This window comes from Pecten maximus, chromosome 7, assembly GCF_902652985.1.
Source record: "Pecten maximus chromosome 7, xPecMax1.1, whole genome shotgun sequence".
Taxonomy (NCBI): Eukaryota; Metazoa; Mollusca; class Bivalvia; order Pectinida; family Pectinidae; genus Pecten; species Pecten maximus.
Window position 1 is genome coordinate 29,797,060 of NC_047021.1, and position 23,058 is coordinate 29,820,117.

At 37.1% G+C, this 23,058-nt stretch overlaps 1 protein-coding gene across 15 annotated transcripts in view; it reads left to right on the forward strand.

The window, feature by feature from the left end:
• Positions 1 to 22,326, forward strand: part of LOC117330515 (muscle calcium channel subunit alpha-1-like) — a 120,696-nt gene extending 98,370 nt beyond the window's left edge. For 11 of the 15 annotated variants that reach the window (XM_033888874.1, XM_033888872.1, XM_033888877.1 and 8 more), the window contains 9 exons: positions 203 to 313; positions 845 to 1,164; positions 2,341 to 2,580; positions 3,507 to 3,681; positions 4,073 to 4,187; positions 6,568 to 6,618; positions 12,211 to 12,401; positions 13,304 to 13,552; positions 16,618 to 22,326. In XM_033888874.1, coding sequence (XP_033744765.1) covers positions 203 to 313; positions 845 to 1,164; positions 2,341 to 2,580; positions 3,507 to 3,681; positions 4,073 to 4,187; positions 6,568 to 6,618; positions 12,211 to 12,401; positions 13,304 to 13,552; positions 16,618 to 16,656 — 1,491 coding nt within the window. In that variant the 3' untranslated portion in view covers positions 16,657 to 22,326. Of the gene's footprint in view, positions 1 to 202; positions 314 to 844; positions 1,165 to 2,340; positions 2,581 to 3,506; positions 3,682 to 4,072; positions 4,188 to 6,567; positions 6,619 to 12,162; positions 12,402 to 13,303; positions 13,553 to 16,617 lie in introns of all 15 variants that reach the window. The other 4 variants (XM_033888882.1, XM_033888885.1, XM_033888873.1 and 1 more) reach the window with 3 other exon arrangements.
• The last annotated feature ends 732 nt before the right edge of the window (positions 22,327 to 23,058 follow it).

The window sequence follows — 23,058 nt, forward strand, 5'->3', positions numbered from 1 at the left end:
ATGTATGTTGGATAGGAATATTTAATACATAGGGAAAAAAGTTTAGTGAGGGCGTGTTCCCGTTGGCAACTCCCACGGACATATTAACCCCACAGCTTTACTTGTACTAACTTCTGACCCTGGTGGTAGGTGATACAATAATTGTACATCTGCTAACTCCTGTCAGTAGATGTGATCCTAACACTAACCATTAACATTGAAGGCTGGCTTGCGAGCAGTGCACGACCTGGGGCCAGAACTGCGCCGCGCAATCTCTGGAAACCTTGAAGAGGAAGAATTTCCCGAAAAGGAAGTGGAGGAACCAATGCATAGGGTTTGTATACGACGAGATGATTGTAGCTTAGGGGTTGATAAACTGTCAACTAGACAAGATTGCTCTCCAGAAAGTCAGCAATTATAAATCCAAGTCATTAGTAACTGTTTGTATAACATGATGCCTTTATTGGAGGCTAAGGAGAGCTTGGTCTAATAGAGACATAGATATTTAGATTCTTATCAGGCTAAGGCTAGCAGAATGTGAATTAAGTTTGAAACATTTTTCTCCAAGCATAATCACTAGTCTCATCATAGGAATTTTCTCCTTTAAGAATTTTTTTCTCTGTAAGAATTGCAGCAAATTTTGTGGTGCCACCCCTAGACAAAATAAGTTTATTGTTAATATATGGAAATCTGCACATTCTGATTTATCAAATTTTAATATGTTCTCAGCTTGCTTGTTCAAGCTGTCTGGGTTCAGAGGCTTCTTACAAGAGTTCTGAAATGATTAGAGAAATACTGAATCGGAACAGGTATTCATATCACAACAAATCTCAAAAAAATATTTATATACTGTATTCATCAACAGAGAAACCACAGTTTGTTTGGGAGCATGATGAATGCTTTGGCTGGTGTTCATAAAACCACACTTCCATTTGCGGGACGGACTCAGTCACTTCTCATTAACCATAAAGAACAGCCTAAAGTGTCCCCAGCTAATTCAGTCCACGGTCCCCATACCGCTATCTCACCACAGAACTCTGTCAACGGCAAGGTCACACCAGCAGAGTCCAGTAACCACCTCAATGTGGAGTACCGCAATGCTGTCAATCGGTCGCCATCGCCTCTGGCACCGGTCCGAGTGTCTCCTGCCATGTCCAATGACTCACGCCGACAGAGCCACACCAGGTATGTGCTGCATGGAACACTGTAGGGACATATTATGCTTGTGTATATTATAAGATATGATAACCATTTTCTTAAAATTTAAAACAAATTAATGATTTTGAGCTTTTTACCCTATAGATATACATATATATATTACTTGGTATAGAGGCATATACAAAATGTAACTATTTTAATAGCAGCTTCATTGGTTTTAAGGTTTCTTATTTGGTCAACTTAATTTCAGATGACTATATCATATAATTTTGGTGGAATGGGGTACTACCATATGTAGATTACATTAATTTTGTAATATATCGTATGATCAGCTTTTCTGTAGATGTTGACTATATAGATAATTTATATAGCTTAATTGGATTGGGTACTACCATATATAAATAGTTCCATAATATGATCAGCTTATCTGTGGATGGTGACGTTATAAGTTATATAGCTGTAGTTGGATTGGGTCCTACCAGGCTGTGTAACAAGAAATATTGACTGCCAAGTTCAACACCAGCGTTTGTAGTCATTGTAATCTGCATATAACTTGCACATATCTGCTGGGCTAATATCACGTTTGCCAGGGAAGCTGTAAATATACACTGCAAAAGCTTCATGTTATAAGATATAGGTAATTATTGGAAACAACTTAAATATTTGACAAAACTTATTCATAAAGAAAAATTTGATTCTATTTCAAGTTTATTTTGATTTGGAATGAAAATGAATAGACTATACTCAGTGTAGCAATCACAAAACAGAGTTTTCTTCCTGCTTACATTACAAAGCATGTGGTTTCCTTCAAAACTTGCATTAGAAAAAAAATACAAATCTGCACAAGTTCATTGTGTTCAGCAATTGGTGATACCATGCATGTCGTGTATGCTGATGTCACCTGGAAATGGTGGCTTGGACTCGGAATGTAGCCCTCCCCATTCATCATAACAACTTGTATTTAAGGCATAAACATTGCTCAGAAGCTTGTGTGATGTTGATTTATAAGCAATGTAATGGACATATAATGATTTTGATCCTCTGTGGACAACATGAGTCTGGTCATCTGTCCGTCTGTAACTAGACTGCTGTCTGTCTTGTCTCTAACTAGACTGCTGTCTGTCTTGTGTCTAACTAGACCGCCTCAGTCTGAGAGTGAAGTCTCTATCGAGACAGTCTAACCCTTGATTTTTTATTTATCAGTGCTATCGCTATTGCCTCCATTGCCTCTGATTTAATGAAAGAGGTTAAGCAACATAAAGAACGTTCACCCAACCGAAGCCCTCGACCAAGTTCGCTCACCCACGACTCCGAGGATTCAGAAGCCACGCCCACCCAGTGGGAAGGCTCAAACGATGTCAAGTACAGCGAACATAAGGGCAACAGTATCCATGTTGGTCCTGCTGATTCCACAAAGAGGCAGGGCATATATGTGTACAGGGAGTAAGTACGCTCAGTAGAACAGCAATTAATGTCGATATGTCCAATGAAATAACAGTGCTTTAGATGAAATATGCTCTGTTGAGGCAACTTGTGAATGAATGTAAGACTATAGCATAATATTTAAGTAAACTTCATTGAAGATTGAACCTCATTTGACTGTAATGATAATATTAGATAGAATTTAGAACTGAGTAAAAACTAGATGTAGAAATTCGAAAAACTGTCAGAAAATTAAGCCACTTGTGGCTTTAAAAGTATGTAACTTCTCAGATAAAACATAAGTATCTAGGACATTTCCTAAAAGTGATGATATGTCTTTGACCAAAGAAATTTTAAACAAGATATCAAAAAAAAATAAGTGATTGTTAAATGACAGAATTAAAGACCTACAACGTCAGCAGAATTACTGAGTGATATTATCTGTATATTATGTGGCGAGACAGCTGCCTCAGTTTTGTAAGGTTTCAGCATGAACCTATTATACTCTCCCTGGTTTGGATAAATAACATTGTATACTGCTATACTTATACTCTGCATCAACATGGCACTAACGGGACATACCATCATCATCAATATCATCATCATCATCATCATCATCAGGCTTACTAATATATATATATATATATATATATTTCAGCAGTATTTATTATATAACATTGTCATCATCCATGTGCTTGTATTTCAGGGAATACTATGCAATACATCCTTTAATTGAAAAAGATTTAATCTAGCTCATATCCTTCAACCTTATATTGCCTTTTAATTGATAACTGTCATGCCATACAATTAACATTAAATCATATCATGATATAATTATTTTTAAGATTAAAATTCAATAAATGACAAAAAACATGAGGCAAGAAAAACAAACTTCTTATCAGTAGATGTGATTTGAAACACGGTGAGTTTTATTTCTGTCCATGTAGTCTTCCACAAGAGGACAGTGATTATGAGCGAGAAAATGCACCCCCTACCCCTCCCCCTCGCAGACTGAGTCGACGTGGTCCCTCACTACGTCTAGCCTGTATAGGAAAACAAGAAAGTGACGAAAACCCACTCATGAGAAAGATAGCAGAGCCACTCAAGCTGGCCCAGTCACAGGTAAGGGAGGAAAGTAACAATCAACATTACAGGGGATACTGTACGAAATCTGGTGTGTCCACTTAACAAATGATATAGCACATGTACAATAACATTCCTGTTTCATCCAACTATGACTTTATGCTGATGTCTTTTCTGAGTAAGGGAAAAAATACGTCCCATCTTTCAGTCAAGAATCAACATTTAGAGAAAAAAACACAGAAAATAAACTGGACAGCATGCTCCAAGAGTTACATGATAATCTAGCTCACTGAGTCATATAATATTGAATTAAACTTGATTTTTTTAAAAATTACTATCGAATGGAAATATGTCCTCTATTTATGTTTAAAAGTATTTTAGATATGTAATTCAGCCTGATGATAATACCCAGATACTGTATGATTTCCAGGCAATGGCTGTGGCGGGAATGACCCCTGAAGGTCAACAGAGGCCAGAATACCCTAAGGTGAAGCGAACTCCGTCCCCTAATCTGGGACGGAACCGTGCATCCTACCTCGCCACAGGTACAGTCCATACCTCCCTGAACACCTTATACTAAGGTCTCTAACTTAGCCTTATCCACAAACCTCATCCCGCAATTCCTAATTAATCTTGGCTAGGACTATGAAAGGAACTGATTTCAAAATAGACTTAAAATAATTGGTCTTCTTCAAAATTTGACCTAAGTGATGCTTTCACTTCTTCATGATGATAATACATATGCAAAGTACATGTTTTTTTAGCTCACCTGCCCGAAGGGCAAGTGAGCTTATGCCATGGTGCGGCGTCCGTCGTCCGTCCGTCCGGCCGTCCGGCCGTCCGGCGTCAACTTTTTCATTTAAACAACTTCTTCTCAATAACCAAGAGGCCCAGTGACTTGATACTGGGCCTGTAGCATGCTGGGGTGAAGGGCTACAAAGTTTGTTCAAATAAATGACCTTGACCTTCATTCAAGGTCACATGGGTCAAATAGGCTATAATCTTCAAACGACTTCTTCTCAATAACCAAGAGGCCCAGGGACTTGATATTGGGCCTGTAGCATGCTGGGGTGAAGGGCTACTAAGTTTGTTCAAATAAATGACCTTGACCTTCATTCAAGGTCACATGGGTCAAATAGGCTATAATCTTCAAACGACTTCTTCTCAATAACCAAGAGGCCCAGGGACTTGATATTGGGCCTGTAGCATGCTAGGGTGAAGGGCTACAAAGTTTGTTCAAATAAATGACCTTGACCTTCATTCAAGGTCACATTGGTCAAATAGGCTATAATCTTCAAACGACTTCTTCTCAATAACCAAGAGGCCCAGGGACTTGATATTGGGCCTGTAGCATGCTGGGGTGAAGGGCTACTAAGTTTGTTCAAATAAATGACCTTGACCTTCATTCAAGGTCACATTTGTCAAATAGGCTATAATCTTCAAACGACTTCTTCTCAATAACCAAGAGGCCCAGCGACTTGATATTGGTGCTGTAGCATGCTGGGGTGAGGGGCTACAAAGTTTGTTCAAATAAATGACCTTGACATTCATTCAAGGTCACATTGGTCAAATAGGCTATAATCTTCAAACGACTTCTTCTCAATAACCAAGAGGCCCAGTGACTTGATATTGGGCCTGTAGCATGCTAGGGTGAAGGGCTACAGAGTTTGTTCAAATAAATGACCTTGACCTTCATTCAAGGTCACATTTGTCAAATAGGCTATAATCTTCAAACAACTTCTTCTCAATAACCAAGAGGCCCAGTGACTTGATATTGGTCCTGTAGCATGCTTGGGTGAAGGGCTACAAAGTTTGTTCAAATAAATGACCTTGACCTTCATTAAAGGTCACATGGGTCAAATAGGCTATAATCTTCAAACAACTTCTTTGCAATAACCAAGAGGCCCAGGGACTTGATATTGGACCTGTAGCATGCTGGAGTGAAGGGCTACAAAGTTTGTTCAAATAAATGATGTTGACCTTCATTCAAGGTCACATGGGTCAAATAGGCTATATTTTTCAAATGACTTCTTCTTAATAACCAAGAGGCCCAGGGACTTGATATTGGGCCTGTAGCATGCTGGGGTGAAGGGCTACAAAGTTTGTTCAAATGAATGACCCTTGACCTACATTTAAGATCACGGGTGAAATCTGCTTAAATCTGTAAACAATAATTTTGCGATAGCCAAGAGCCTCCTAGACCAGATATTAGGCCAATAAAATGCTGGAATGAAGGACTAGAAAATTTATTAGTATGAATAAACCTAGCTTACTATGATAATCAGCATAGTATCTGTAGAAATGAACTCAATCAACTTCAAAGTTGCTGTAGAGCCAGGTGAGCGATACAGGCCCATTGGGCCTCTTGTTACACATGAACTCAACCTGCGCCTGCTTAAGTTAATAAAGAGTGAAAAGCCACTGTAACTTACTGTTTACTCATGCCTGCTTTAGTTAAGGGTAATTGGGTAATATTTCCAGCACGCTCACCATCAATACATCATTATTTTCTACACCATAGGTATTTCATAGACTTCACACAAACTTGTCACAGTCATTACGCAATTCTGTTAGTTTTGTGCACAGGTGATTTGTTACACTCTTGTATCTGTTTTCACCCATAGATATAGTGTATAGATATCAAGAGGTTTAAGTTTCGCTGCATTCATTTCCTGAATAAAATAAAAACCATTCAGATTTTTTCCCCCTTCAGATAGAAGGTGAATTGGAACTTCCAGTTGCCGTTTATAGGGTATCAATTGAAATCTAAACCCCAGAGAGTTTTAATCTTAATAGTGTCATATGATAAATAAACCATATTTTGCCTGAAAAACTCCACAAATTATTGTGAGAAATTAAAGCAAAGTATGTTTCTGTGTTGTTATATGTAGACAACACCTCTACCTATTTTATTTTGTAATGTAGGTCTAGAGTTCTTCAACAGTGTCAAACGAAGAGTAAATAGGAGATGGACAGGTGGGTGTGATGTCAGCAGGCCATGCTTTCTGTCACTAACACACCCACCCACAGGGAAAGCCAGGCTCTCATGTGTCAATCATTGGGACCATGTTTCACACTCACCTTCTCAAAAGATGTTTTATGTGGTCATTTCTTTATATGGATTTTTAATTTTTGATGGTAGCTGATAATAATAATGAACTGAAATTTTCAGTGGTCTGTATCTGTAGAAATAAGTATCTAGTGAACAGAGGTCTATATCTGTAGGAATAAGTATCTAGTGAACAGAGGTCCGAGGTCTATATCTGTAGGAATAAGTATCTAGTGATTAGAAGTCTATGTATGTAAGAACAAGTATCTAGTGAACAGAGGTCTACATCCGTAGGAATAAATGTAAGAATAAGTATCTTGTGAACAGAAGTCTATATCCGTAGGAATAAGTATCTTGTGAACAGAGGTCTATATCCATAGGAATAAGTATTTACTGAACAGAGGTCTACATCCGTAGGAATAAGTATCTAGTGAACAGAGGTCTATATCCGTAGGAATAAGTATCTTGTGAGCAGAGGTCTATATCCGTAGGAATAAGTATCTTGTGAACAGAGGTCTATATCCATAGGAATAAGTATTTACTGAACAGAGGTCTACATCCGTAGGAATAAGTATCTAGTGAACAGAGGTCTGTATTTGTAGGATTAAGTATCTAGTGAACAGAGGTCTACATCCGTAGGAATAAGTATCTTGTGAACAGAGGTCTATATCCATAGGAATAAGTATTTACTGAACAGAGGTCTACATCCGTAGGAATAAGTATCTAGTGAACAGAGGTCTATATCCGTAGGAATAAGTATCTTGTGAGCAGAGGTCTATATCCGTAGGAATAAGTATCTTGTGAACAGAGGTCTATATCCGTAGGAATAAGTATCTTGTGAACAGAGGTCTATATCCGTAGGAATAAGTATCTTGTGAACAGAGGTCTATAGCTGTAGGAATAAGTATCTTGTGAACAGAGGTCTACATCCGTAGGAATAAGTATCTTGTGAACAGAGGTCTATATCCGTAGGAATAAGTATCTACTGAACAGAGGTCTACATCTGTAGGAATAAGTATCTAGTGAACAGAAGTCTATATCCGTAGGAATAAGTATCTTGTGAACAGAGGTCTACATCTGTAGGAATAAGTATCTAGTAAACAGAGGTCTGTATTTGTAGGATTAAGTATCTAGTGAACAGAGGTCTATGTCTGTAGGAATAAATATCTAGTGAACAGAGGTCTGAGGTCTATATCTGTAGGAATAAGTATCTTGTGAACAGAGGTCTATAGCTGTAGGAATAAGTATCTTGTGAACAGAGGTCTACATCCGTAGGAATAAGTATCTTGTGAACAGAGGTCTATATCCGTAGGAATAAGTATCTACTGAACAGAGGTCTACATCTGTAGGAATAAGTATCTAGTGAACAGAAGTCTATATCCGTAGGAATAAGTATCTTGTGAACAGAGGTCTACATCTGTAGGAATAAGTATCTAGTAAACAGAGGTCTGTATTTGTAGGATTAAGTATCTAGTGAACAGAGGTCTATATCTGTAGGAATAAGTATCTTGTGAACAGAGGTCTATATCCATAGGAATAAGTATTTACTGAACAGAGGTCTACATCCGTAGGAATAAGTATCTAGTGAACAGAGGTCTATATCCGTAGGAATAAGTATCTTGTGAACAGAGGTCTATATCTGTAGGAATAAATATCTAGTGAACAGAGGTCTGAGGTCTATATCTGTAGGAATAAGAATCTAGTGAACAGAGGTCTATACCTTAAGCAACAAGTATCTAGTGAACAGAGGTCTATATATGTAGGAATAAGTATCTAGTGAACAGAGGTCTATATCTGTAGGAATAAGTATCTTGTGAACAGAGGTCTATATCTGTAGGAATAAGTATCTTGTGAACAGAGGTCTATATCCGTAGGAATAAGTATCTAATGAATAGAGGTGCGCGATAATATCGAAATACCGGTATACCGCGAATTTGGCAGGTCGATACGATATACCGGTACACAAACCCTGGAAACCGGTATATCGCGATGGTTAACAAAAAGGCATATTAATCACTGATTTAACATTATGTGTTGGCACCAATAGCGTAAATTACTTATGTAAACGTGAAAGAAACACACGAGAACGTCATTATGTCGTATTGGTGGGGCGCTTGTTTCGTTGTCTCTAAAGCGCTTGGCCGTATGGGACATCTACGTTAAAATCAAGCACTTTCGAGATTATGATTGTTTACTAGAAACGAAAAATGGCGGACGACGAGCAAGTTGAGCAACTGCTAGTGGCAAACAAACGTGCGAAATCCAAAATATGGACGTTCTTTAGTATTTTATTAGAAAGTCAAATCACACAACATACACTTATACAATAAGCATTTTACATTGATGGTACTAAGGTCAATAATATTGCAATACGTATTGCAAGTTTCTGTTGAATATTGCAATATATTGCAATACGGTTTTGGTCCGCAATACCCAGCCCTACTAATGAACAGAGGTCTATATCCGTAGGAATAAGTATCTTGTGAACAGAGGTCTATATCTGTAGGAATAAATATCTAGTGATTAGAAGTCTATGTATGTAAGAATAAGTATCTACTGAACAGAGGTCTACATCCGTAGGAATAAGTATCTAGTGAACAGAGGTCTGTATTTGTAGGATTAAGTATCTAGTGAACCGAGGTCTATATCTGTAGGAATAAGTATCTTGTGAACAGAGGTCTATATCTGTAGGAATAAGTATCTAGTGAACAGAGGTCTATATCTGTAGGAATAAGTATCTAGTGAACAGAGGTCTACATCTGTAGAAATAAGCATCTAGTGAACAGAGGTCTACAGCTGTAGGAATAAGTATCTAGTGAACAGAAGTAGGAACGAATAGTTCGTTGATGGAAGTTGATCTAATGAAGAGTTGTCTTACTGCAGTCTATAAGATTAATTACTGCCTTTAAGTAAAGAGAAGCCTGGCTACTGTGGGATGTGGTGTTGAGTGTGGCTATGTAATAGAAGTGCTAGATTGACGGGCAGTGTAGAGATAATAGTACCTAATGCTTTGTGACTGACATACAAGTCTCACGAGTGCTGCACCATGTACTGTACAGACACAGACTGGAATGTGTTGAGTAGATATCCCTCATGTCGGTGCTCACATACACAGTAGCACTGCTTAACTTACTCCAACATTGTAGATAGGACAGAATGATATTGGTAGTCATAGTATCTATGTAACAACACATTTAGCATGTTCAGAGACTGGCATGGTTTGATGAATGAATGAAGCAGCCCTTCGGCTTGTAGAAATATTTGTATTCATCACCTTAAAATAAATAAAATGTATATATTTTTTTATTTTTCGTTGTGTAGAATTAAAGTAAAATCTAACACTGAATTTTGATCAGCTGGATTTAGCCTCTCAGAAAAGTCTGACTTCCTATATACATTGTACTTCTTTGCAATCATTTCTCAGTACAAATATGTGTGATATTTTATAGCTAGATAATGTAGGACTATCCCTATTTAAGCCAATAACATGCGTGATATTCAACTTGGTTAAATGTGACAGTATTCTGTCAGTTTATTAGTCAACAAAAATGGACTTTATCAGTCACTTAAGAATTTTACACTCCTCTGTTCTAACAAGATATAGAATGGGAATCTTTTCAACCACTAACCCACTGACCTTCCACTAACTAAAGTAAGATAGTCCTTCATATCCAACCACTAACCCCAGTGTCTTCTAACTAGATATAGGAATAGAGTCTCTCTCATCCAATCACTAACACCTGTGACCTCTCACTAAAGTAAGATAGTCCTTCATATCCAACCACTAACCCCAGTGTCTTCTAACTAGATATAGGAATAGAGTCTCTCTCATCCAATCACTAACACCTGTGACCTCTCACTAAAGTAAGATAGTCCTTCATATCCAACCACTAACCCCAGTGTCTTCTAACTAGATAAAGGAAGACAGTCTCTCATCTAAAGAAAGATGGTCCCTCTCATCCAAAGTAAGATGGTCTCTCTCATCCAATCACTAACACCTGTGACCTCTCACTAAAGTAAGATAGTCCTTCATATCCAACCACTAACCCCAGTGTCTTCTAACTAGATATAGGAATAGAGTCTCTCTCATCCAATCACTAACACCTGTGACCTCTCACTAAAGTAAGATAGTCCTTCATATCCAACCACTAACCCCTGTGTCCTCTAACTAGAAATAGGAATAGAGTCTCTCTCATCCAATCACTAACACCTGTGACCTCTCACTAAAGTAAGATAGTCCTTCATATCCAACCACTTACACCAGTGTCTTCTAACTAGATATAGGAATAGAGTCTCTCTCATCCAATCACTAACACCTGTGACCTCTCACTAAAGTAAGATAGTCCTTCATATCCAACCACTAACCCCAGTGTCTTCTAACTAGATATAGGAAGACAGTCTCTCTCATCCAATCACTAACACCTGTGACCTCTCACTAAAGTAAGATAGTCCTTCATATCCAACCACTAACCCCAGTGTCTTCTAACTAGATAAAGGAAGACAGTCTCTCATCTAAAGAAAGATGGTCCCTCTCATCCAAAGTAAGATGGTCCCTCTCATTCAAAGTAAGATAGTCCCTCTCATCAAACCAATTACACCTGTGACCTCTCACTAAAGTAAGATGGTTCCTATCATTCAAAGTAAAATAGTCCCTCTCATCCAATCACTAACAACTGTGACGTCTCACTTAAGATGGTCCCTCTCATCCAAAGTAAGATGGTCTCTCTCATCTAGTCACTAACACCTGTGACCTCTCACTAAAGTAAGATGGTCCCTCTCATCTAGTCACTAACCCGTGACCTCTAATTGGATAAAGTAAGATGGTCCCTCTCATCTAGTCACTAACCCGTGACCTCTAATTGGATAAAGTAAGATGGTCCCTCTCATCTAGTCACTAACGTGTGACCTCTAACTAGATAAAGTAAGATGGTCCCTCTCATCTAGTCACTAACCTGTGACCACTAACTAGATAAAGTAAGATGGTCCCTCTCATCTAGTCACTAACTTGTGACCTCTAACTAGATAAAGTAAGATGGTCCCTCTCATCTAGTCACTAACCTGTGACCTCTAACTAGATAAAGTAAGATGAGCCTTCTCATCTAGTCACTAACCTGTGACCACTAACTAGATAAAGTAAGATGGTCCCTCTCATCTAGTCACTAACCTGTGACCTCTAACTAGATAAAGTAAGATGGTCCCTCTCATCTAGTCACTAACCTGTGACCACTAACTAGATAAAGTAAGATGGTCCCTCTCATCTAGTCACTAACCTGTGACCTCTAACTAGATAAAGTAAGATGAGCCTTCTCATCTAGTCACTAACCTGTGACCTCTAACTAGATAAAGTAAGATGAGCCTTCTCATCTAGTCACTAACCTGTGACCTCTAACTAGATAAAGTAAGATGGTCCCTCTCATCCAATCACTAACACCTTTGAACACTAACCTGCATGTTGCATGCTTTGTCTTCAGCACACCCACCAAGGCAAATCTTTATACGCTCCAACTCCATTATTGAAGGACAAAATCTGGACTCTCCCCGGCAGCAAGTGCACCGTGCTAGTGACTCTGCACTCCAACAGGATTCCCAAGTAGGACCATACTCCCGAACTGAGGAGAGAGGGCCTCTCATAATTCCCGATCATGTGATGTCTCAACAGAGAACAATCTCACCACGGCATGGTGGTAGAGCAGAAAATCTCGTAGAAAAGGTATCTTAATGAGCAGAGTATCACTGAAATACTATTTTAATTTCCTGTGAAAGAAAACTTATAAGTATGATGTAACTGATAGAACTTTTCAATGTTTTACATTTTCTTCATAATGTTAAATTCCTTTGCTCAATAATGTTTTGTTATGTCATTAGTTTGTATGTGTTGGGAGGGGGTTAGAATATAGTTTTTCTCTCCGGCCATCTTGTGCATATGTAACGCCACTTGTCTACAATCTGGAGGGATTGTAATCGAATTTCACACATAGATAAAGGACCAAGGACCATGATATCTTGGAAAAGTTTGAGTTTCTGAGTTGTTGGGTCAAGATCCAGGTCACTGTTACAATTCTTTGAAAATCCTTGTCGGTGCCCTAGTGGCTTCATACCTTGAGGGATTTTGATCAAACTTCACACAAAGACATAGGACCATAATATCTCGGGACAAGTTTGAGTTTCTGGGTTGACTGGTCAAGGTCACTATTTCTATTTTAGGGGGGGATGGAGGGGGAGGGGGGAGTTGAGGGGTCAGTAGAGGACATGTATTGCTTTATACCCAATATGCTCTTTTTTTTTGTGTGTAGAGAAATATTGATTACGATGTATTTTTTTAACTCAATTTTTCACTGAATGTTTTTAAGGTTAATGTTTGAGGGTGAGTTCTCCCAGAACATATTCATATCTGGACAAAATGCCTGGAAAAAGTCATAGTGAATCTTGATATCTTAATAACAACATGTTGAATCAATGGGATTGCAAGGCATTGTAATGTTGAATATTTTTGGGGAAGTTGATCCTCCCAGCAACAGAATGTACTCTCCTAGCAACAGAATGTACTCTCCTAGCAACAAACTAGAGTAAGATGATCTTAAAATGAACATTTTTAAAACTCCTTTTTTTCAGGTTCTAGCAGAGGAGGGCCTTCACCAGTATGTAGATGCTCGTACATTACAACGTGAAATAGCTGAGGCTAATGACATGACGCAGGAGGAGCTTGAGCGTGCAGCACGCATGTTGGCCCAGCACCCACACTATGAACACCTCGGGGGTTACAAACCCGAGGAAATGAGAGACTATAATCAGTATTCAGACGCGGGAGAATTCGCCCGTAGACGGACAGATAAATATGACGAACCCAGTGAAGAACAAACGGTATATGTCACCACCTTATAGCAAAGGCCTTTTCTAGGATATCATTTTACACTTACTGTCTTTATAGAGGACATGACATTCCTCCACATGATTTCATTTCACACGTCTTTTTACATTTGAACTTGTTTATCATTGTGAGGCTCTAGCCTCATTTCCATATAGACCAAATAAGGCTTAAGATCAAATATTACTCGGATCATGTGATACACGGATCAAATCAATAGTATTATCAAATTACCCTTTCTCCTCATCAAGTGAATGTCTGACTTTGTTACTGAGACATTCATGTAATGACACGAGGCGGGAGCCCTGTCATAATATGTTCATCATCACTGTTATTCTCCTCATCATCATTATCAATATTTTTTGTTTATATTGATAAAAGTTTAACTTGTAAATTATGTATATATAGATAGATAATTGTGAGTATTTATATCAATGCAAGCCAGCTGGATCTGGCCCGAGTGTTATGTATTAACTATATATACAGGATTCTGTTTTCATGTTTGACATTTTTAAGCTCATTGATCCTAACTATAATTGCATCGTTTGAGATGCTTGTTGTGGACTGATAACCCTGCTGTATACTCACACCGCCTCGACTTCATGGCCAGCTAATCTGTATCAGATGAGCGTTTGTTGTGATACATTTAACACACTAATTTATCCCTCATATTAAACTTGTGAATCTCAGCTGTACTTGGTCAGAGTCTCCAAATTCACTTTCAAGTATGACTTTTTTATACATTGAAATGGCTTGCCAACAGAAATGGCATTAGTTATAAATATTTTTTGTATGAAATTTGTTAAGATAAAAATCATGAGATGATCCATTGATCAAATTAGTCGACAAAAGGTGCAAGATCATGACAAGATACTATCATTATAGAAATTAATTAGATAGAAGATTGGAGATCCTGACTTTCTCCCTAAAGGTTCCAAGACAGAGTGACTGGACTACCTAGGGAGATCATTGTTTACTAACTCAATTCTGTCACATTTCCCATGAGGTTTTTACATTGTGTACTAATTCAATTTTATATGTGCCAATTTTATTCTCAGCTGATTCTAGCTGATAGTATCTGTATGATTGAAAGATACTTTTGTCTTGGAAATGTAGGCAAAAAGTATCATCAAATTTCTGTATTTATATAAGTTGACCTAATTTTTTAGAAGATCTCATTTAGGTTAAAGTTTAAAAAATATATGATTTATTGCATTACTAATATAATTATCATAAAAGTTAGAAAATTAATCAATTTTATTTTACTCTGAAGTGCTCATCTTTATCTCTAGAAAAATAGAAATTCTGTTTCCTTTAAAGAAACAAGTTTGTTTTATTATATATGTCTTGTTCAGGTTGCTATGTACCCAGTTGTTTTGGAGATTGGAATGACCTTTGACCTTGAAACAGATTTTGTGCAAATGCTAAATAAGGGCATGGAATTTATCAAGTGTGGTGTGGTGTGTGATTTGTGCCTTCTGTAGTTTCTATTTTTATTTCAGTAACAGGCTGTATATTTTGCTTGGCTGTGCCTAGTCCAGCATTTCTCCTGAATGAATTTGTGTGTGTTACTAGAAAGCTTTTAGATTGCTACAGTGAGTCTACCGTAGATTTCAGAAAATGTTGTATGTAGAAAAATGGAATGTAGAAACATGTAGGACAAATCATTTGTGGTTTCCAACTAGAAGTTTTGCATTACATGACTTTTCTGGACTTAAAATGCTGAATGTTTAATAGTTGGATTTCTTACAGATATTATTACTTGTGTACATTTGGTATAACCATCATCAATATTATTCCTACCAAGAAAAACACCCTATCAGCTCATTGAGAACTGCTTGTCTAACATAGCTATCTCTCTTGCATGTCCATACAGTCATTTACCATTCATAAGATGCCATGTCTCAAAGTTGTCTCCCTTCCAAGTCTCGGAAGATGACATGCCTGAACAGTTTCCTCAATTTGACAGTTATCTCCCTTTTATGTCATGTCCAATCATAGTGAGTTACTGCTTTGTCATTCACCTTGTGTTAAATACCCTCTTATCCAAACACTGGAAACCATTAGCTTATACCTCCTACAGTCACCCATCCTCTACCCTCAATACCAGTACTTTTATCTCATTAACACATTTTACACACAGCTATATCTGTCTCTCTGCTATCCTATAAAGGTTTTGTCTGTTGATTTTAGTCTTTTCCGTCTTCATAATATATCAACTGTATTTCAGATTACTCTTTTGATTATATTGGCTGTAGGTTATAGTACACATATTAAGTTTCCTATTTCGGATATTCCAGTATTCTTTCATTAACTTTGCTTTTTCAAACACTGAATTATCATATCAAAAACTGCAATAGTCAACTATCAACTGGGAGATTAATGAATATATTCTTTGCATCATCATTGTACCTAACTCATCTTTAAGTCAACATCATCGTTGTACCTAACCCCTCATTAGTCAAATAATAATTGATGAATATATCTAACACTTCCCCGTCCTTGTATGACCTTAGCTGTTGTGAGGAGGTTAAACCCCTAAAATCAATCCTAACACCTCGAAAAGTCAACTATCAACTGATGGGTATATCTTCGCATCATCAAAGTACCTAACACTTCGTAACGTCGACTAACAACCAATGAATATATAGTGGCATCATCAACGTACCTAACACTTCGTAACGTTGACTAACAACCGATGAATATATCCTGGCATCATCAACGTACCTAACACTTCGTAATGTCGACTAACAACCGATGAATATATCCTGGCATCATCAACGTACCTAACACTTCGTAACGTCGACTAACAACCGATGAATATATAGTGGCATCATCAACGTACCTAACACTTCTTAACATCAACTAACAACTGATGAATATATCTTCAAATCCTCATCATACCTTGTAATGTTGTCGAACAAGACTGATGAATTCATCCTTGCCTCATTACTGTACTTGACAAAGTTTGCTAACAATTACCTACCTTCCTATCTATCTCAAACACAAAATTTCACCCAAACTTCAACCTTTATTTACTTTTATCGTCTACCTTTTCCAGGCCAGAAGAAACCACTCCTCCGACCGATACTATAAATGACAGTGAAAGTGAGTAGATTTGTAAGTAAGACTGCCCAGCTGATTGGGCGTATCCCTGTTAGACAGGCGGGTGGGAGTCTGGTTGGAAGCCTGTAGCTGATGTTACAGCCTACTATGTCACCTACCGTCATGTTAACACAAGGTCACGAGACCAAGGTCAAAGCACACTGAGAGATTATCAGCAGCTCACCTCCATTTCTTTGTGACGAGCATAATCCACCAATGGAGGAGTAGGTCGGATATGGTGCTTGGGAACAAGTGTGCTGCGTTTCCATGGTTACTGTGTAAGACGTGGCATTCTGCGACAGCCTCACTTTGGTAGTGGTGGCAGGTTTCCCCCTGGCTTGTGGCTTGTGTGTCCTGTCCCTGAAGTGTTTTTACAAGCCAGACGACAAGTACTGAAGAGACACACTTTGTGTGAATGATGGACGCACTTTCAGTGTGAATAATAACTGTGTTATAAATGTAAAGGATAGACACAAGTTTTGTGTAAACAATTGACACATTTCATGTGAAAGGTGGTCGCATGTTTTAACAGTTGTACCATCATAGACGGAATCAAATATTCTGAACAACAGCATCAAAATATGGTTGTTAACTTTCTTATTTATTCCTATTTGTTTTGGAAGGTCATTGTTTGAAGCATTGTGAGAGTGACAGTTTAGATTGGTTGACTATTTCTTTTTTCTTCCGTATTTCTTTATTTTATTATTATTATTTTTTTGACGAAATCTGTCTGTTGATAACCCGCTGTTTTGTGTTGTGACGGTATCACATGGGTCCTCACACCTTATCGTCTACTGTGATAATTTGGAGACAGCCAGTCCAATGTCAAGGTCAACCAGTCCAAGGTCAAAGGTTAGCCAATCGCCAGGTCAGAGGTATCATACGCAGATTTTATTGTTGATGATCCTACTTATCTACACGTTATGGGACTGACCCGTAGCACACGATTGTGTAACTTTACGTAAATAGTGTCTTGGTGTCTAACTGTGAATTCAGTTAAGTAGCATTTTCATTGTAGCTTTATAAACGGGCCTAAATCAAAACGCCATTGAAACTGTCCATTACCCACAGTGTGATAGAACCTACAGGATGCGCTGGACTGAGTCCAGATGAAATGTCCTAAATGTACCCGCGGAGATTCTCCTGTGCTCGTCATGGCTCATTGCCTTCTGCTTCTGGAACATCGGAGGAGTGCCATAAAGCTAGAATTGTTAGATCTCATATTTGTTTTAAGTATGAAGAGCTTGTAGCTGCAATATCTCTCATGTACTGTACTGTGAAATTTCCATTGCTTTCTTGTTTGATATGTAGATTACACAAATTATATGTACATAGAATATTTATATAATCAGGAAAAATCACCTATATTAAAGGAAATCTGAAGATTTAAATGTATTCAGAGAGTTATGACACAATTTAGAGACACATTTGCATTAAAGGTGGAAACACAACTCTTTACTGTTTCAATTACTTTAAAGTTTATTGTGGTTATGAAGTAAGATTTTGTATTATAAAATTTTATCTGTATATTTATCTCATATTTGATATTTTGTATGGAATGTAAGTGATCAAGTGATTCTAGATCACAATGTGATGTATTAAAATCTCTGCACCCTTTAATTTAACTCTGACCCGTAATTATTTAAATTTTAAAGTTTAGTCCTGACTTATCATCATGCTGTAGACCTAAGTATAGATTTTAAAAGACCAAAGAAGGATACATGCTTGAAACTGCCATTGTTACCAAGACCATATTACCTACGTATGGAATGCCATGGAAGGCTTACTGCAAGTCTAAGTAGAAGGTTATGATAATCACATTCCAAAGTCATTATAAAGCTTTTAATTTATTTATCCTTGTTTTAAAAAGAATCTCTTAATTGTTTAATTTATCATTTTATATAAGTATTTATAAAGATAGCATTTTCATCAGGGGAGAATGAGGTTATCGTAATAGCTTAAAATTGCTACACTTCAGTCAACGTTGTTGTTTGTGAGTGGGAATTGACACAACAGTGCTGTTTTACAATTTAGCTCAAAATCAAGATGGACATTTACATGGTAATTTTAGTAGTTATCTTCCATGTAATCAGTAACTAAAACTAATGTAACACAAATTTATCTTGATATTAGTAAATACCTAAGACAACATTTTATGATGAAAAGCTCTTTGTCCATGGCATCATATGAGAATATCTCCCCCATGTTCAAAAACATTTTTTGCTTATACACTGCCCAGCAACTTGTGTGTTCAGAGATTTTTATAGTACAGATATTTCCTGATCGTGATGTTTTGGTTGTGTAGAAAATAGTTTCTGTTTTTGTTGTAATGTTTTTACAAAGATAGGTTTTTTTCTGTTGTGTTTTGCCCCTCAATTTGCTCAAAGGTTGTAAGGATATGTAATTTATATACATGTAGTGTATTTTGTGTGTAGTGGTCTGTCTGGGTGACATCAGTTTATTGTATTGTTTTTACATGTTCAGTACATTGTTTTAGTTTTAATTTAAGCATAATCAAGTAACTATTGAGTTTTCCCCCTGAATACCAAATAGCACTGTAGCATATATTTCTCTAGCCATTAAAATGAGGCATTTGGGAGACATGACCAGTTACTACAATTGTTAGGTGTCGTGTTAGAATGTCATCAGATAGATTATAGTGCATGTAATTTGAATATATAATTTATGGATTGGTACAAAGAAGAAAACTACAAATTAATTAATGTTATCAAGAAAGAAACTTTGGTAGCCATGACCTATGCATTACATGTCTTTTCCCTAGCGTTTCCTTAGGTTGGTCCGTGATATTGATGCGTGTTAAAATGGGGCCACATTGCGGTGTGGCCATGTTATCTGTGACTTTGTGAGAGGTTGTGTACATGTGGTATAGCTGGGGGACTGTATGCATCTCTGTCAAACATGTAAATACTGTACCTTATCAGTATCATCACTTCATTATCCATCAATCATGTTTGTTACCGCTTTACTCATGTTTTTATAACATACCATATGGTATGACGGTGCTTGTGTGGCCTCATTACTGTAACTCACATCATCTCTGTAGATACATTCTGGTGTGCCACATTTGTTTGAGGATAAAGAGGCACCCTGGAGTGCTGCATATCTGTAGAAGGCTGGTTGATCAGTTGTACCACATTTTGTCTGTAGATAGAGAGTGTCCTTCATCTGTGTAGAAAGCAGGTCGATTGTACCACATTTTGTCTGTAGACAGAGAGCGTCCTTCATCTGTGTAGAAAGCAGGTTGATCAGTTGTACCACATTTTGTCTGTAGATAGAGAGCGTCCTTCATCTGTGTAGAAAGCAGGCTGATTGTACCACATTTTGTCTGTAGACAGAGAGTGTCCTTCATCTGTATAGAAAGCAGGCTGATCAGTTGTACCACATTTTGTCTGTAGAAAGAAGAGTGTTTTTTCATCTGTTTAGAAATTGGGCTACTCCAGTGCCCCACATCGGTTGGTTGAAGGGTAGCCTTGACTGCTACTTGATATAGGAAGTGTGGTGCTGAGGGGTTCCAATAGGTAGCTTTACTTGTACTGTAGAATTTCTGTGTAAGAGCAGCATTCACTCCTTTTTCTAATCAATACACTTATTTTCCTACTCTAAATACATTTTATCTATCATGTTTTCCAAAATATAATTATTTTAGTTCTTGCCAAAACATTTTTTTCTGAGAAATATCTCGGGAGTTACCTATGATTCATCAAAGTATTTAAGAGGTTGAAATCTTGTGAGGGATACATTTCAGTAAGCCTGTATTTTGTATAAATATACATGTATTTGGTTACCTCCCCATTTGATAATATCAACCTTAAAGTCATTGTATTATATCATAGAATGTTTGCATTTTTATCCTTGTTTTGTAACTTGCCACAGTTGTGTCAAGATCCTTACAAGTTCATTCCATTGCCTATGTATATATATTATATATATATTGATAAAATGTCAACCTAGCGTGGCTGGCCTGTAGTGATACCCAAACTCTTGGGTATGTTGTTGTCATGGTTACCTGTCAATACCATGACAACACGTAGTGGCCAAGATAATCTGCGTTGCGAGTCACTCCTTGGCCATAGAGGGAGACATGACAAATGTGACGAGTATGAATCTACAAATTTCCCTTGCTGTGATACTCACTGTTGTTACCAAGCGAGTCTCACAGGACCAAAAAAGCCACGTTTTTTTTTATGTATTGATATCTCCATAATTTACCATTTTTAAAGCCCAAAGCTCAGTTGTTTACAAAAGGTGTGCATGTGTCTGTGTGTGTTTAGACTACTGAGAAGTAATGTGAGGTTAATATACACATTTCATAATATTATAGTAATTTTTCCCATATGGAAACATTTATTAAATTTGTACATGTGAAAACCAATGCTTTCCAACCTCTTCTTTCCAGTAAATTTGAATGTATTTGACCTAGTGCTGTAGGCAAGGAGATTTAAATCAAAATGTTTTCTTTGAATTTCTGAGGTGTATATGTTTTTTTTTATTATTATTATTATTATCATTCAATGTTATACTCAAAAACAGATAACTATTGAGAGTTTTACTAAGATATTTCCGTTTTAGTATAGCCAACATCTCTATACTATTGTGGTGTCCTTTTTCTGCAGGCCTTCTGCACATCTGTGTAGAGATAGCTGGCTTACTAGTAATCAATTATACCCATCATATACAGACCATGCGACATTGTCCCGCCCATTGAATAACTATACACTGCCAAGATTACTACTTATAACATAAAAATACCTTAAATATTTTTCTCCCAAGTATGTGCCTATTTGCTATTTTGGTATTTTTCTTGATGTTTTCCCCCGGATATGTAGTTACATGTGGTGTCCTCTGATAAGGACGTCTTTATTCCGCAGCAGTAAGGTTCTTGTCAACGTTTATTTTTTACCAATTTGTGGTTTTCTATATGAATTATTCCTCAACATCAAACACTACTAACAAAAAAAAATTGTGAACAAATTTCCACAATATATTTTACACACGGAATTATTATGTACTGTATGTTGAAAAATCTCTCATCAGTGTTTTACATATTTAATCACCTAAATATCACCAATTGTCTTTTTAAAAGGGAAAACACCAGAGAAATACCAGGTTATTGTTTAATCATCGTTTAGGCATGTCATATACACAAGTAAGCAATATTTTGGCAACTTCAATCTGGATATGTTTATTTAAATTTGTTTTTTTGTCTAAGCCAGATCCAGATTGTAAAATAACTACAACTATCTCACCATGTTTTATATCAATGAGGAATTAAATGGTTTTTTAATAATCAAGATGGGGATTTTCAGGGTTTTGTCTTTTTTTTTTCTTCTTCTTTATGGACGAGTGCTTTCCCACACAAAAGATGGTGGAAGTTTGTGAATGGTTGGATGGTTATACAAGAAATTTCCATGGTACATTTTATATTCAGGGGTAATATATTTTTACCAAAAGTGTGTGATTGTATGGAATGTAAAATCGTAAAGCCAAAAAACGTATGACCCCCCCACCCCCACCCCACTCCCCTAAATTTTCCCTCAAATATTAACAGGTGTAGGACAGTGATACCATTACACATCCTTCATGTACAAAACCATTTTGCAAGGAATGTTAATATGTGCAATAAATTATAATATTTACTACCAAATATGTGGTTCTGTTGTGTGTGTTTTCTATAGAGATTTAGAATTTTCAACTCGCTTGGCTGAAAAAGACCAAGCTAGTTACTGCTACTATTTAAAAAAGATCTTGAAATGAATCTTGAATAGCCAAGATTTAGATGATGGACAGCGAGCAGTGATCACCAGCTGTCACCAGGTACTGGTTTGGAAATCTAACATAATTCGATGACCATTTATTATCATATTTATCCCAAACTTGTATCACAAAACATGTCAGATGATGAAAAATACTTGATTTTAACTCAGAATCGGGCAAAATATGCTATTTACAAAGGAGTTATCGTTCTTATGTAAGGTACTGCAATACGTTCTGGGAGAGAAACACTTATTTTCCAGAATCGCTGGTGGTATTTTGACTACATTTGACTAAAAGGTTTTACCAGGTAACTCGAAATTGTCAGGATGACAATGCAATAGAAAAGTTCTCTATAGATAGTAATATTGACTTTGACCTTGGTAACCTTATATCAGAACTCCTCTAGGTATTTGATGGATTCCTTTTCAATTTTGCCAGGTATATCCATTCTGAATATTTCATTAATTTTAATTTTGGTAAGAAATTGGAGGAGTGATTTTGTTATTGCAATATTGACCTCGACTTCTGTACCCGAAATAACCCAATGAACTCGATCTTCACACAATAGGCCCATGGGCCTGATCGGTCACCTAACTTCTGATACATGTACTGATAGATGATT